The 17433-nt window shown below is 39.3% G+C and overlaps 1 protein-coding gene across 4 annotated transcripts in view; it reads right to left on the reverse strand.

The window, feature by feature from the left end:
• Positions 1–1156: 1156 nt before the first annotated feature.
• Positions 1157–17433, reverse strand: part of Mcm9 (minichromosome maintenance 9 homologous recombination repair factor) — a 70373-nt gene continuing 54096 nt past the window's right edge. For 3 of the 4 annotated variants that reach the window (XM_070015322.1, XM_070015320.1, XM_070015321.1), the window contains exons 9-13: positions 11630–11832; positions 10348–10551; positions 9254–9336; positions 7968–8113; positions 2578–6830 (exon numbers count right to left, since the gene is read on the reverse strand). In XM_070015322.1, coding sequence (XP_069871423.1) covers positions 5366–6830; positions 7968–8113; positions 9254–9336; positions 10348–10551; positions 11630–11832 — 2101 coding nt within the window. In that variant the 3' untranslated portion in view covers positions 2578–5365. Of the gene's footprint in view, positions 1412–2577; positions 6831–7967; positions 8114–9253; positions 9337–10347; positions 10552–11629; positions 11833–17433 lie in introns of those variants that run through there. The other variant, XM_070015324.1, reaches the window with a different exon arrangement.

A 17433-nucleotide genomic window follows, 5' to 3' on the forward strand; every position in this document is an offset into this window, starting at 1 on the left:
TTTCCTCCAGCTGCTGACAGTATAAGACAGCTGACAGGTTATAGCTGCATTTTTCGCAGCCTCAGTCTTTGCTCAATATCATTCTGGCTATCTGGCAGTATACAGCCAGTAATTGATCAAAGTGGAAAAGTAAGTTCCCAAAATAATGGAGAAGATGACAAGGCTGTCAGAAACAAGGTAAAACCAAATATTTCAACTAAGAGCAAAGTCAAGAGTGGCAGGCAGGAAAGCTGACTCACAGAGAGCTACAGTAATGCCCATAGTCCTCAGAGGAAAAATAGATGGGTGGTCAACATATTGCTCAGTCTATACCAATAATTTTTTTTTAATGCCAGTCCAGGGCCAGGGCCTGGGCGCTGTCGCTGAGCTTTTTTTGCTTAAGGCTAGCGCTCTACCACTGGCTTTTTTTCTGTTTATGTGGTACTGAGGAATCAAATCCAGGGCTTCATGCATGCTAGGCAAGCACTCTACCACTAAGCCACATTCCCAGACCTATACCAGTAATTCTTTAAGTTTGGTTCAGGACCGGCAGCCCCAGCACCTGGGAAGTTGGTGGGAATACCACTTGTCAGGTTCCAGCTCAGGCTTTCTGAAGCAGAAAATCTGGAATGGGGACAAGAAATCAGGTGAGTTGGATGCACTAATCAATACAGTCCCAGAAGACACCAAGAAAAAATCTGCAATTCTATGACCAGCTTCTGAAACAGAACCGTCAGGAGCTCAGGACAGGCTACTCAGCAAAACCTTGGTGTGTATTAAAGTGACTAGCCCAGTCCTTTTCCAAAGGGAACAATAGATTTTACATGGGTAGCTATTTTCCTAGGGAAGGGAAATAGGCCAGCATTTTAAGAAACAGATCTGGGTTGACCAGATCTGATGGCCAACATGATAAAAAGATATGGTTTCTGGTAAAATGGAAGTGGACAGGACAGGGACTCCTACCTCAAAGTAGGTCCAGGTGGTCCAGGTACCTATCCAGTAGTCATGTCTATAGTCTCTGAATGTCTAAGTGAAGTGGACAGTACTTAGAAGTTGTCTGAACAGCTGCATGCACACCTTGCTTCCTTGGCCTGTAAGAGCTCTCAGATTGGAAAAAACTCCAAGCTGCCCCACCCCATCCTTCAGGCAAGACTGCAAAATATAAACATCTCAGGGTAAATGGAAAAATGTAGTTTCCACCCTTAAAGACCTAAAGAAGGCAGAAGTAATCTTCAAATCTCCATTTAATTCTCTAGTCTGGATCCTATAAAGTAGATTCTAGAAGATGACAGTAGAACATCCTAAGCTCCATTACCTAGCAGGGCTAGTGACTGCTGCTGTGGAATGGGGCATGCGCTCAGCGCCATCTTGCCAGCTGATCTCACATCTCTCTACCCCGGACACTGAGACTTCCTTCACCACTGGTTAGCACCTGTGACACAGACATAAAACAAATGAGTAAATGTTGTGTTAGATGATAGAAATGCTACTGGGTAGGAAACTATGTGGTAACTTTGAACAGGCTAGTATTGGCTTCATGGGAAGATGAATGAGGGTATGATTACTTGGTAATTTAGAGGAAAAGCATTGTATACAGATAGAACAGCAGCAAACAGGCCCTGAAACTGTATCTTGTCTTACACCAACAAGGAGGCTGATGCAAGATGTCCAAGAGTCAGAAAATGACCAGACATGCATGGTCTTAAGGTATCATTATTAAGAGGACTATCTTCTCTCCAGAGTGAAATGAGACTGTCACTTCCCACAGCCCAAGCTACTGTGTGCTAGGTGACCATTCACACCTCATCTACTGTCCCAACTGGTGCAAATACCAAGGTTGCTAGCCATGGCCAGCAACATGGAAAGCAGACACTGCAGATGTTAGTCTAAGCACTTAAGAGACATGCATTAGTCTCACTTCACACTGGGAAGCAATTAACTTGGAACTGGGCTGCTTGGTAAGTTTTACTTCAAAGACTCACCAAGTCCTGGCCAGTACCTCGTGACTTGCTTTCCAGAATCTGAAACATCCATTGTGAATTGTGAATTGTGAATTGACTAAAAGGGAGCTCCAGGCCCCCTCATGTGTGGTAAGCCTAAGCATTAGTCTTCTAGCAGCTCCACCAGTTAGGCAGGTGGCCTAGGACCACCAAAGGGAAAAGAAATCAATCAAGTACTCATAAAGAATATGTCAATTTGTTAATTTAAATTAAAATTAAATTTGTCAAAGAAGTTTTTCATAATTAAAGTTCAGTATGCCTTAGGGAAAAGTAAAAATTTGATCAAATTAAGCCAAAGAGTTAACAATGTCAGAATAATACTTTCATTTTGCCTATGTTTTTGTAAGACAGAAATTTCCAGTAGAAATTGCTTCCCCTCATAAATTTTAGAATAGCACATAAATATATACTAAAGATTAATGTTTTATTGTCAGAAAGTTATTTTGTGAGGTTGTAAAATTAAAATTTTATTGAGTTGCCTCTCACATAGAAAATTAAGTACAGCTTTTATTGCATTTAAATAATTTTATAGTAAGATAATTTTAAGGAGACCAGTGACCTGAAATACAAAATTTTGACAAATCAACCAAGAAATAAGTTATTGTTTACACATTTTATTGACCAGAAATATGTTTTACATTGTACATTTCCCTCGCCTACATGCTTCCTTGTTACACATATCAAAGACCATGTACAACAAAATTTTAGTTACAAAATCATCTAACAAAGGGAGAAGATGTCAGTCAAAATATAACCTCAAGGTATTCAAGCCTTCTGCAGCTCTGAATCTCTGACCCAATAGCAGTGACAGAAACTTTGTCCACTGGTGACACTCATGTATATCCATCCCTAAGATCTAGAATTTGGCCTCAAAGACCATGGGATCTACAAAAACATAGAACTACTTGAGGATGCTTGATTCTGTGACTTGGGGAAAGAAAAAAAAAATAAAAAAATTCTGAAGATCCTATTGTTTTCAGATGCAACAGGTGCATTTAGAAATATAAAGGTGCTAAAAGAACACTGGAGTCCACCTCAATCGACCAAGCGCTGATATTCTGAATATCAAATATAAACATAAACTTAGTCATAATCCAAAAAACAAGGTATGACAGAAGTTTAAATTTTTACTAAGTCAGGGAATTTTTTTTTTTTTTTTTTTTTTTTTTTTTTTTTTTTTTTTTGTCGGTCGTGGGGCCGGAGTTCTGGGCCTGGGCACTGTCCCTCAGCTCTTCAGCTCAAGGCTAGCACTCTACCACTTGAGCCACAGCACCACTTCCAGCTTTTTCTGCTTATGTGGTGCTGAGGAATCGAACCCAGGGCCTCATGCACGCAAGGCAAGCAGTCTACCACTTAGCCACCTTCCTGGCCCCAGTCAGGGTGTTTTTATACTGAGTATTTTTCCCTGCAAATTATTATGTCTGTAACAGCTAATAAGTAGTAGTTTCTGTATTTGGATAGGCACCAAGAATAAACACAGAAACTGTGCTTCCTGGCAGAAGGTACCAGAGGTGAAATAAGATAAGGTTAGTAGAAGAAACAATATGATATATGAGAGGAATAAGTAGTAACCAGGTAGAAAGATGGCCTTGGTAATTCAAAATCACCAGGAGACAATTAGATACTATACCTTAAAATATGAATTATATAATGTCCTAACTATATAATTTAACCACAAAAGAGAACTGAGATTCCCAATAAAGAACAGAAGCAGTTTAAATGACAGTAACATCAAACACCCTGATAACAAAGTAAGCCAATAGGTACTGTCAGCCCCAAAAGAATACATTATTACTTCAAAAAATACCCAAAGAAATCAAGGTATCTAGGCAGGGAAACTAAATATAAGAAAGAACTTTAAAAGTTAAACATAAAAAAGTCAGCCCCACACTGTGGCTCCTATTTAGAATTACCTCATCTGTACAATCAGGCCATGATTATATTGAAACTGCATTGGTCAAAAATCTAGATCCTTTAATTCTAGTAAAAAAAAAATCCTTAAATATGAAAGAAAAAATACTGAGAGATGAGAAATCCAATAAATAAAGAATCATAATACACTGGGAAGTTTTTAAACAAGAACCATATTCTTGAAATTTTAGAATAGGTTTAAGTGAATATGCAACAATAAATTCTTTCATCACTATGTATGCAGATGTTTTATCAGCTGCTTAAGGTATTTTGAGGTTTTATGCATACTAAATTTGTTCTTAAAGATTTTTCAGAAATTTGTCAATTTTGGAATTAATACTTACATGCTATAGAAAGTGGTTTCACAAATTTTTGTTTCTCTGCATGAATTTCAGTATTTTTTTTTCTTTTCTTGTCAGTACCAAGGTTTGAACTAAGAGCGTTGTATTTGCTTAGCTGGTACTCTACTACCACTTGAACAATACACATCCAGCTCATAAAGTCAACATTAAATGAAGTACATGTAATTCTTAGTACTCTTTATATCCCAAAGCCCTTCAAACAATTTGGGAATCAAGTATTATGCTACAAAAACATAATTCTGAAGATAAAGTCTGTAATGACGGGGTTCTAAGAATATTAGAATTTTAATAGCATATGGAATTATCTCTCTCTACCCAATAGTATGCCTGGTTTTAAAAACAAATACATCATAGCTTAGCAGGAACCAAATTCCCATATCAACCACTTGGATGGATGTCACATGATATATGATTGAAATGATAGTTCTCTCTCCTAATTGAAGGTCCCCAAGAGCAAGAAAGAATAAGAGGCACAAAATGTTGGTTCAAGGGCGGGGCGGCAAGGAAAATTCAAAAGGTCAGTACTTGAGAAAGTTATTTGACCCACTGTCAGATCATGAATTTGTAAAGATGCCTTTCAAAGTTAGAAAAGCATTAGTCACATTTAATCTGGCACATGAGGATCAACACAGAAGAATTATTAGTAAAATCACACGATTTTGGCAGATCATTCCAAATGACAGTATTATACTCAGCACATCCCAGCTAGAAAAAAAGGAAAAAAAAACAGGAAGAATTAATCCACCTCGTTGGCCTTATGAGGGCTATATTCTTGGCATTGTTCATTGATGAACAGAAGAAGTGACTTAGAGAAGAACCCCTTCCCCATAAAAAAGAAAGATGGAAAAAACAGAAACATCTTTAGGAATATGAGTACTACATCTACAAATTATCACATGAATTTATCTTAAGAACTGGGATCACACTGACCTAAGTTCATTGTATAATTTTAAAGTTCTAAAGATAAACCCAAAATTATAAAACCTGATGGGGAATTGGTATTTGGAATGGTACTCAGTATGGAAAGACAGTATATATGTTTATAAATTCCACAATGATATTCTGAAGGCAGTGTTGAGTTGAAGAAGAAATTCGACCAGAAAGCATTACAGATCATGTCTTTTTTCTCATCTCTTCATCCCAATCAAAATCTAATGCTTCGTCATCCAGTTCTGATAGAGTGAAGAGAGAACTTTTGGAAACATTCATTTTCTCAGTAGGCCCCTGTAGATGAAAAGACTTCCTTTTGCTGCCAAGCACTGGAGAAGTGGTTGTGGCAGGAGGGCTAGGGCCTCTCTCATCCCAGTTCTCCCTTTCAGAAGGAGGAAGGGATTCTGATTTGGATTCTGATGAAGTAAAGGAGAAGTTTGCCAATCTGGCTAATGTGCCAGCATGAACCTTGCTGCCTTTATTACTGCATGAAACCTCTTCTTTTCTGTTTTTCTCACAAGCAAGATGAGAACTCTGAGTCTTGTTCCCAAGCTCCAATTCAGGCTCAATAATCCTCTTTTCAGCCCCACATTCCCTTTCTTCTCTTGATCCATCTTTCTCCAGTGGCTGCCATGACAGCTCCTTTGTTCTACTCTTCTGTTGATTGGAGCTTCTGTTTCCTGAATTTGATGTCAACTTTTCTGGACCTTTCACAGGCAGGGCTGCATCTTTGCCTGTTTTGTGTTGGGGAGTTTCAGGAGTATGAACTGCTATTTTACTTGTGCCAGGAGACACATGACTGTGGTCTTCAGAGGAGTAGATCAGTTTTGACTTCCTTTTGAAAGTAAATTTTGCTAGTTTGGCCAGTGGAGGAGTTAGACTCTCAGTAATTTCAAGTTCAGACTCTTTGTCCTGAGGAAGAGATTTTGGTCTCTTTTGGGGGGACATTTCTGAGGTTCGCTCGGGTCCAAGTCCACAAATGGCCTGAAGAGGGGAAGGCAAGGTGGGTTGTGAATCTGCTCCGGGAGTACTTGTCATGTATGACCCCTGGGCCTCTTTCTTTCGAAGATTGTGCAGTTGGCTGGGGACATGAAGAGTCTGTACTGATTCTGGCCCAGCAGTGTGAACTGCTTTTTCAGACACTACTGTTCCTCTTTTTGCCTTTTTACCTTTGACACGGGATGGCCTCAATGGAGCACGTGTGGCTCCTGGTGATGGAAGCTGCCCCACGTCTAATTTGCTCCTTTTTCCTGGCTCACTCTTTCCCTGAGATATACTAGAGGATTTTAACAACATATTCTCCTCAGTTGTTTTGGGAACAGGAGGCACAAGACTAGTGTTTTTCTGTTCAATCTGAGGGGTTGCCATTAAGTCAAACCAGTCCAAACCACCATCTCTACTATCTCTGTGCTCAGCTGAATGTTTCCTATTTTTTGATCTATTTGGTCCCCTAGAGAGTGGAGGGTCTACAGGAGGGTTTTCCCCAGGACTGTTGATCACAGGAGAGGCCTGGGTACTACAATTTGGTTCCTGTTGTGTTGAAGTTCTCAAGTTTGGTTCTTCCTTTGGATTGTTTCCTGAGGACCCTGGAGCAGTCTCTGCCTCCACTGCCTGTGGCTGGGGTTGGAGCATACTCTCATTCTGTAACCTGGGGCAGAGACAAATAAGGAAAATATGTATTGAAGAGAAGAGAATCTGCTTTAATCTTTCCTTTTGTTTCTGAGATGCCATCTGAAAGGTTTAAGTTCAACTTAATTCCAAGTTAATATCAAGTATAGTCTCAAAGAGCAGAAGAAAATTATCCTTTTGGAAAAATATAGAATTTAGTGCTCAGATGAGCATTTTAATTCAACCTAAAACTATAGTAACATAAAAAGAAAATGAAATTGGAAAGAAAATGAATTGGCCTACATTATTAGATTGCATTCAAAGTCCATTCAATTTAAGATTTTTTTTTTTTTTTGAAGATCAATGTAAAATGCTCAGGCTTGTCTCTCACTTGAAATGTTCAAATACAAGAGACTTATAGCTCTCTGCAAAGCAGCAGAATTCTGGCCAAAGTTCTTTAGGTAAAGAGTATGTTCTTACTAACATATTACACAGTCCTTCTCGTCATTATCCAAATTATTTTTGTTTGATTGGTTTTGGGGCTTGAACTCAGGGCCTGGGCACTGTTCTTGAGTTCTTTCGCTCAAGGCTATTGCTCTCCCACTTTGAGCCACCGCTCCACTTCCAATTTTCTGGTGTTTAACTGGAGATAAGAGTCTCAGGGACTTTCCTGCCTGGGGTTGTTTTGAACCATGATCCTCAGATCTCAGCCTTCGTAGCTGAGTATTACAGGTATGCGTGATCAGCGCTCAACTATTATCCACATTTTTACAACACATGACTAAGCTAAGTTTTCCAACACTCTTCTGTCATTCCTGAGTTCTTAGACCAACCAATACATTGTGGAGCAGAGACAAGCCATCTCCTCTGAACCAGTCTGAGTTTCTGACTCATGGAACAGTGAGCACTGTCATGGTGTAAGCCACTGAGTTTTGCAATGGTTGATTAAAGAGCCACAAATAACTGAAACAATACCCCACAGATGGACAGATGGATTTTTCTACTTAGTTTATATTTATTTTACTTTTCTTTGTGATTTTCATTTACTTCTATTTTTTATTATTCTTAAGCAGTTGTAAAAGGGGCTTCAAGTCAACATGTCAATTTACAAGTGCAATGCATCTTAATCAATGTCACCCCTTCTAACTCTATTCCCTTCTTGGGTTTCCTTCCTCACCTTTCAAGTCTTTGAAGCTCTTCACTTAAGAGGTTCTGAAGTTCCAGCTTTTCCAGAATGAGTTCACACTGTCTCCGGTACTGTGCTTGCGGATTTTCAGGAAATGAAGTATGGAGAGCATTCACACCTCCTAGCAGTGCACCTCCCTGAGGGGAGAAAACACTAGTGAAAGCCAACAGGCCAGCTTTCATAGGGGCCAGACATACTAGGGACTCTTTGTTGTTGTTGGTTGCTGGGCCTGTTCATTGTCCATGAGCTCTTCAGCTCAAGGGTAGTGCTCTACCACTTGAGTCCAGCTTTTTCTGCTTATGTGGTGCTAAGGAATTGAACCCAGGGCCTCATGCATGCATGCAAGGCAAGCACTCTACCAATGAGCCACCTTCCCAGCCCCATACTAGGGACTCTTGAACCTAGGTGGCAAAGACCACCTCATCCTGAGACACCCTCATCCTGAGAATCAAAGCCACCTGGGAACCTTTTTTAAAACCTCAATAATTGTCTTTCGTCCTTGAAGCCACATTGTCATTAATGAGAGTATGAACATACCTGGGGAGAGAAAGGGTGAGGCCTTTTTACCAATGGCAAAAGCAATGACAATAGTGGAGTGAAGGTCTCTATAACATTTCTTCTCACAAATAATTATTTTTGGCTATTTTTTCAGGCAGCATTAGGTCAGAATATAGTCATTTTAATACCTTTTTTTTTTTTTAAAGTGGTGGTGGTGGTACTGGGGTTTAAATTTAGGGCTTTATTTTTATTAGCAGGAACTCCACTGCTAAACTATACTTCCAGTCCTTTTTTGTCCTGGTTATTTTTGAGACAAGGTCTCACTTCCTGCCCAGGTGTGTGCCTGGACTGCAATCTACCTTCACTTCCTTTGGTAGCTGTGATGACAGATGTGCACCACCGTAGCTTCTTTCTGTAGAGATTTAGTCCTGTACTTTTTTCCCTAGGCTGGCTTGCAATGGTGATCTTCCCACTCTCAGTCTCTTACAGAATGACAGGCTTGTGCTACTAAGAGTTGAGAAAGAGGGTCTCATGAATATGAACATAGCTGGGTGCCAGTGGCTCATGCAATTTGAGGATTGTGGTTCAAAGCCAGCCCAGGCAGGAAAGTCCTCAAGACTCTTATCTCCAATTAACTACCAGAAAACCAGAAGTGGATGTGGCTCAATTGGTAGAGTGCTAGCCTTGAGCTGAAAAGCTCAGGGATAGGGCCCAGGCTCAGAATTCAAGCCCCAAGACTGACAAAAACAAAACAAAACAAAACCTGAAAATAGCCTTACCTGCATGGAGGACTCCATTACTGACACCGCTGTAATCGCATCTTCCAGAGTCACAGTACTGCGGAACATCAGGCGAGCATGAGCTAAGAAAAAAGACACATTTTAAAAAACGAATATTTGAATCAATAAGTATATTTTATGAATTAGCTACTTACTAATCACAAATTAATTTTATTAAAACAAGCACAAAAATCTATACTCAATTGGCTTCACAGTTGTTTCTCTAATAACAGGCCTGATTGCTTCCTCTACACAGCTCATGTAATTTTGTATATTCATATAAAAATGTAGTTTTGGAGTTTATCAGAGAAAGGGTCATATGAGCATATTTAATATTCAGCAACTTTTATTACTTTTAATCTGTTATAGGAATATACAAAATTAAAACTCATTTCTCATCTGTGACGGTTCTCTTTATGTATGATTTCTAAGTTTCTCAAAACTACCAACCTAGTAAGCCAGATTAGGCATATGTCTTGCCCTCATACTAACTAGAAATCCTTGAAAAAAAAATGAGCTCCATTTGTTTCATAGTACTTGATTCTATCATGATGCTTTTAACTCATGTAAAAATCTTTTTAGATTTAAAAATAGCCTAAAATGTTAAAAACAAGTATTAGGCAAAAATAGTTTGATATCCTCATTGGCTATGTGTGTACATACAAGATTTATGCTTTAGGGATGAGACTTAAATTGGTTGTTATAATGATACAGATACGTAACATCTGGGAATTACTTAGAAAAAAAAACAAAAATGCTAATGGAAAGAAATTCTAAACAATAAACTATGCCATTGAAAATGCATACAGAGCTGCTTCTAAGAAATAAAACATCAGAGAAAGCTTTCTAAATTAATAACTTCTTAAGTTATGGGAGGTGCAGAGATATTACCAAGATTCTTTTTTTCTGAAGAACATTACATTTTTTACTCAACCCCTCTATCTGTGCTCAGAATTCCGAGCCTTTAAGTGACTATGAACCCCTTAGAGTAGGTATTATTCTTACTTTGAATAAGAATAATCCTTGGTGCTGACTTCCATGCTGTGCATACAGTAGGCATTCAATAAAAGCATCCTTTGTTTATTGAAACAAACCTTCTGCTAATCGGATCAAGCTTTCCAACAGGCGGATGGTTGTCCGGGCTGCATTCCGGGAATCACTCTGCCTTTGCATCTGATAATACCGGAGAAGAACCTGATTCCCCACATCAGACAGTGTGGGCTGGAGATTCCTAATGAGGCAGAAGTAGGTTTTCATCTTCTCCATGCTCCAGAGCTTCTCCGATTTGCTTGGGTAACCTGATATGTATCAGACATTGGGTCAGAAAATTGAAAGAATAGATAAACATATCATTTTAAGGGACTGGAAAAAGTTCTTTTTTTATTGTCAAAATGATGTACAGAGGGGTTACGGTTACATAAGTAACATAAATAAGTACATTTCCTGTCAAAACTTGTTACCCCTTCCCTCATTTTTCTCCCACTTTCTCTCTCCCCCCAATCCTCCCCACCTCCAAGTTGTACAGATCATTTCCGACATATTGTCTTGTGTATATTGCTGTTGCATTGGTTCTTTGTCTCACCATTCTGCTGTTCCCCTTCCCTTTGGAAGCTCTTGCACTCATTTCTTTTGGTGGCTATTAGAAACTAGACTTACTCTCTGTTTTTGTTTTTGGTTTGTTTGCTTGATTTTGTGTCTGTACTAGGGCTTGAACTTAGGGCCTGGGTATTCTTCCTTAGCTTTTTTGCCCAAAGGGCTGCCATGTTGCCACTTGAGCCACAGCTTCACTTCCAGCTTTTTGGTGGTTAATGGGGGATAAATGTCTCATGGACATTATTGCCAAGGCTAGTTTCAAAACTTGATTCTCAGATCAAGTAGTGAGTAGCTAGAAGTAGATGCATGAGCTATCAATGACCAATAGCACTCAGTTTTAAAAATAAGCTGTTTTAGTATCTCAGCTTAATGGAAGTAAGCTTCCTCAGAGGCTAAAACTCTTCTTAATTTATGGTAATTATTCTGATTTATAGTAATAAAAATACTTGAATAAATCTAATTTGAACAGAAGTTCACATCTAGAGATATGCTTCATAATTCAGGGTAGCTTCCTTTGTGTGCAAGAGCTGAGTAGTAGTACAATTCATCAGAGAGGATGTGCTTAAAACTACAACCTTACCATGGCAAGAGGAGAAAGCTGATTTCCCTTATGCTCATTATTCTGTGGCCCCATATTATTCTGGGGCCTACTAAGCACTTCTGTCTAAGAATCTCTCTATTGTTTGTTAGGCAGGCATCTTGAATATAATTATCTTCATGGGAAACTTCCTTTAGGTAGGTCTAATTTTTCCTTGCCACCCTGAATGATCTGTCTTTACATACCTTTGTTTTCTAAGATAAATGAGGAAATTATGCGATCCCAGTCTTCATTCTTGGTATCAAGCAAAACCAGGATCAGGTCAAATCGACTTAAGAGTGGACTGCCAAGGGCAATGTTCACAGACACAGATTCATGGGGGTCATACTGGCCTTTGGGATTAGTTGCTGCCAGGATGGTGGTCCTTGTGTTCAGCTTGCACACAAGGCTGTGGAGAGGGAGAGACAGGGTAAAACTCACTGGCTAGAGGAATCAAATACAAATGAAGAATAAATGTGATAATAAAATGGGGCTAGAAAATCTGGAGAAACTCTTGTGAAAGATAATAGGGAATGATATAGGGAGACATTATGAATACTAAATTCAAACAAAGTACCCTGAAATGAGTTTACCTTGGACAGAACCAATTGTTCCATAAACACCATGCTTCTACAAATGAGCATATCACTGCTAAGTGCTAAGAGGCATACATAATTAAACAAACAGATACCATTCCTTAGGAGTTTTCAACTCATGAGCTATAAAGCATAGTTTAAGGCAGCATATGGTAAGTTATGTAAATGTAAAGATTCCAGGGGGAATAAGAATGGCATATATTTATGTAGATGGAAAAGATGATTAGAGAAACTTTTTTTTTCTTTTTTTGGTCTGGTACCCGAGCTTGAACTAAGTACCAGGGCCTCACAAACCCCCATGGCTTTTTTGCTCATGGCTAGACCTCTACAACTTTAGCCATAATCAGTCTTTTGGTGGTTAACTGGACATAAGAGTCTTATAGATTTTCCTGCCTAGACTGCCTTCAAACCACCATCCATCGATTTCAACCTTCTGAGTAGCTAGGATAATAAGGGTGAGCCACTGGTGCCTAGTGAGCTAAACATTTTATTTTATTTATTTGTTTTTTGGTTGGTCGTGGGCTTGAGCTCTGGGTCTAGGTGCTGTCCCTGAGCTCTTCAGCTCAAGGCTAGCCCTCTACCACTTGAGACACAGCACCACTTCCAGTTTTCTGGTGGTTAATTGAAGAGTCTCTTGGACTTTCCTGCTTGAGCTGGCTTTGAACCATGATCCTCAGATCTCACCCTTCCGGGCTACAGCAGCAGTCACTGCTAAGTGTTCACCAAACCTTGTTTTTCTTTCCCTCTAGTAAGAAATCAAAATTACATTTCCCATCCACCTTGACTATCGTGCTAAGCCTGTAAAAAACAAGCATAGACTATCTCTTCTAGATCTGGCACCTAAAAGCAAACCATCCCTTATTCTTCCTTTTACTTGTCAGAAGTACAAAATACAAGGCCCTGAATGACTATATGGAATAGAGAACCTAACTCTTAATCTACATCATACTGTGACAAGAATAAGAAGTTTCTCCAGAATGGAGAAGACCAAGTGCTTGTTGAAAGCAATCTCACCCTGCAGCTGTGGTTCCTAAATTTGGCTAATCAACCAGATTCAGGAAGGTTTTTACAATACAGATCTCCAGGTCCTAGCTCCAAGAAGATGATTCAAGAGACCCTGGTATTAGCAGTCAAATGGGGATCCCTGTCCTGGCTCTTATAGGGCTATTAGAAATACAAATGCAATAAATGTTTACTTACTTGTCTAATTACAAGGTTATGAACTTCTTTTCATATTTGTAGTGTCAGTAGCTAGCTGAGAGCAAGACACTGCTTAGTGTGCAATGTATATTTATTGAGCAAAACAGTAAGTTTCTACCTTGCTGTTTTAATATGCACATCATCCTTTCTACTTAGGCATGCAAGTATAATTTAATAGCACCAAATGTACAAGTTGTAATGTTAAATGTTCTCCTAAAATGCATTCTTAGCACCATAGCAAGGATGTCCTGCATTACTGATACCCTGCCCTTGAAAAGATGCTGTCCAGTTCCATTTATAAAGAATCTTGAAAATAGTGGTCTATTATCTTTCCATATCATGATCAGCATCATGCAAAGTCTTTTCAAATATATGTACATCATTGCCTAGATACAGGTGTTGATTTGCACAATATAAAACAACATGGGCGAAAGACTTAAAGAGAAACTTCTCTGAAGAAAGAAGGATGGCCAATAGACACATGAAGAAATGTTCAACATCCCTAGCCATAAAAGAAATACAAATCAAAACAACATTGAGATATCACCTCACCCCAGTTAGAACGGCAAAAATCAAGAACTCTAACAACAACAGATGCTGGAGGGGATGTGGACAGAAAGGAACCTTACTTCATTGTTGGTGGGAATGTAAACTTGTTCAACCACTTTGGAAAGCAGTATGGAGGTTCCTCAAAAGACTTCACATAGAACTCCCCTATGACCCAGCAATCCCACTGTTGGGCATTTACCCAAATGTTTACAAACAAGACCACACTAAAGCTACCAGCACAACTCTGTTTATTGCAGCATTATTTACCATAGCTAAGATATGGAACCAACCCAGATGCCCCTCCGTAGATGAATGGATCAAGAAAATGTGGTATATATACACAATGGAATTCTATGCCTCCATCAGAAAGAATGACATTGCCCCATTTGTTAGGAAATGGAAAAACTTGGAAAAAATTATATTAAGTGAAGTAAGCCAGGCCCAAAGAAACATAGGTCCCATGGTTTCCCTTATTTGCAATATCTAGTATATGTATGAGTCAAGTGGAAAAGGTCAGATAATGTGATGTCAGGAAAATGAACCCTTAGATATGTATTTTAATGTTTTTTTCTTTTATGCATGTGTTTCTAACGCATTTATAAGATTATCTCTTTGTTGCTTTGTATGTCCCTCCCCCACAGTATAACCCCTGCTTTCACTATATTTGATGTCAGTATAACTTGTGGAGGAGATGGGGAAAAACCAGTTGTTTAAGGATACAGGTGGACCTGTTGCAACAATGAGAAGTACAAGTTGTCATGTCCAAAACGAGCTTTACAACGTCGGTGGGGGGGGGGGAAGGAGAAGGATTGGGATTGGGGGGGAGGGGGGAGGCTGGAAGGGATGTGAAGGGTAAACAAAGGAGGAGGCTGCAATGCTTGGTAAGAAATGTACGCATTATCCTGCCCATGTAATTGTAACTCCTCTGTACAGTATGTTCACAAATAAAATAAAATTAAATTAAAAAAAAATATAAAACAACAGGTAAATCTAAATACTGACAACCCTTAAAAGCTCATATCACATTATTTGCTTATTAGTTTCTTCTTCTACTATTAAGCAGCCAGGACAAAATCCAAGTAAACTTTCTATTTCCATATACAGATGCAGTGGCTTGTTCCTACTGGGAGGATCTCTTGAAATCTGGAGTTTGGTAGCCATATCCTATCTCTTAAAAAATAAAAAGTTTCGCTGGGTGCCAGTGGCTCACGCCTATAATCTTAGATACTCAGGTAACTGAAATCTGAGGATCATGGTTCATGGTTCGAAGCCAGCCCAGGCAGGAAAGTCTGTGAGACTCTTATCTCCAATAAACTTCTCAAAAAAAGCTCCAATAAACTACTCAAAAACACCCAAGAAAGTGGAAGTAGAGCTGTGGAGCTGTGTGGCTCAAATGGTAAAGCTTCTACCTTGAGCAAAAGAAGGTCAGGGACAGCACCCAGGCCCAGAGTTTAAGCCCCCGGATTGGCGCGCGCGCGCACACACACACACACACACACACACACACACACACACACACACACACACACACACACACACACACACACACACACACACACACACACACACACACACACACACACACACACAAACTAAATGACATAATCAAAGAATAACAAAATTTAAAATCTTAGTCTTCTCAAACATGTATTAACTCAATATTATCTATATTTTGGTTACTGACGTGGTTTACATTTTAGTAGACTATAGCCATTCAATGTTTTTCTTTTTTTCTGTCTTCTGATCATAATAAGCCTTTACATTGAGGAAAACACAATGATTCCCTCCCAGTTGCTTACTCACTAACTGGTAGGTGTAGGTATCTGAAACACTGACCAGGAAAACACTGTATACTGGTTAATCTCAAGTGAAAAACCAACGTAAGAAATTAACATAGTATTATTAACATTCTTATATTTGAAAAAAAGAACCTATTTTCTACAGTACATATAGAATGGTGTGTGTGTATGTGTGTACTGGTCCTGGGCCTTGAACTCTAGTTACTGTCCCTGAGCTTTTGTGCTCAAGACTACTGCTCTACCACTTGAGCCACATAGCCCTACTTTGTTTTTGGGGTATTTTAAATTGGAGATTAGAGTCTCACAGACTTTCCTGCTCAGGCTGGCTTCAAACCATGATCATCAGATCTTGGCCTCTTAAGTAGCTAGGGTTATAGGTGTGAGTCATCAGCACCTGGCAAGAATGATGTTTTTTAAAAGTCTCAGGAATGCTCTTAGAGTCCATCAGCCATTCTGATACAGTGGGGTTCACACTAATATCCTTAAGGGATAAACTGGCAAATGGAGAGGAGATAAGGGTTTTCTGCAGGGTAAAACTTAGGACACTCCATATCTTTGTTTTTATTTTGGTCAAATTCATTATTACGTATTCCTTTTTCATATTTAACTGTATCTACTACTAATCAATACTGTGGTATCATATTAATCTCTGTAGAGACATTTTCTCAAGAGTTTTGTATTTGGTAATTTGCTGCATACGTTGTATCAGGAAGATTAGCAGGGCCCTAATTATTATGGGTAATGAATTCTGAATGATTCTGAAAGCTGTTAGACCAAAATGTTAAGATGAGCTACTGCTAGAGGTAGAAATTGCTTAGTGGTGCAGAGTGAGGGGTAAGAAAAATGAACACATGAGCTAATGGGAACTTGAAGGGTGTTTCCCTTCATTCCTACTACCAAGCAGATGAGATATACACACCGGTGACTTTGGCACATTTACCTGCTAATCCAAATGCAAAAATAACACATGACTCTTGCATAATATTGTCAAAATAAGGGTCAAAAAACTAAGAAAACTTGTAAGAAGTAGAAAAGGATCACCTAGTTGGTGGTAGCTCTAGTCTGGGGAGAGATTGTAAAAATCGCTGCCAACCTAGACTAAGTCTGTCTCACTCACTAGTTACATGAGACTTCATCTCTTTAAAGGCCTGCCACCTTTGTCTGTCTCTGAATCCTACTTAAACTTCAAGACTTTCTTCATTTAAAAACAAAACACCAAGGGACTGGGAAGGTGGCTCAGTGGTAGAGCGCTTGCCTTGCAGGCCTGAGGCCCTGGGTTCGATTCCTCAGCACCACATAAGCAAAAAGAAAAAAGCCGGGAGTGGTGCTGTGGCTCAAGTGGTAGAGTACTAGCCTTGAGCTGAAGAGCTGAGGGACAGTGCCCAGGCCCAGAGTTCAGGACCCACAACTGGACCCCCCCCCCAAAAAAAAAAACACACACCTAAAAAAGACTGATTCAGTCTGTCTGAACTGTTGTTGCCAAGCATTGACAAATCTACCTCACTTCGCAACACCCCAGTCCTTTGGTATATTCCTTATGATTCTTGTCTTCATTACAGTTCTGGACAAGCCATACACTATGATACTCACCAAGCACATAATCTCATAATCCCTTCCATGGAAACTGCCATACAGGAACAGCTGACTAGACTAGAGTTTGGCACCTGACCCAAGAACAGTCCATCCATAGACTGGCTAGAGGCCTAGGAGCTGTTGAACAAATCTTTTAATAGAAATGATAGTACCTAACTGGGCCTCCCTTGAAGATATTTGAAATAGTAAAGGTATTTGAAGTTGTTCAACTAAAGCAGGATGACTGAATCTAAAAAGACCCCAAAACAAAGAATCAATAAGAAAGAGAATCTA

The sequence above is a fragment of the Dipodomys merriami genome, unplaced genomic scaffold (genome assembly GCF_024711535.1).
Source record: "Dipodomys merriami isolate MVZ:Mamm:240054 unplaced genomic scaffold, mDipMer1.0.p SCAF_112, whole genome shotgun sequence".
In the NCBI taxonomy this organism is placed as follows: Eukaryota; Metazoa; Chordata; class Mammalia; order Rodentia; family Heteromyidae; genus Dipodomys; species Dipodomys merriami.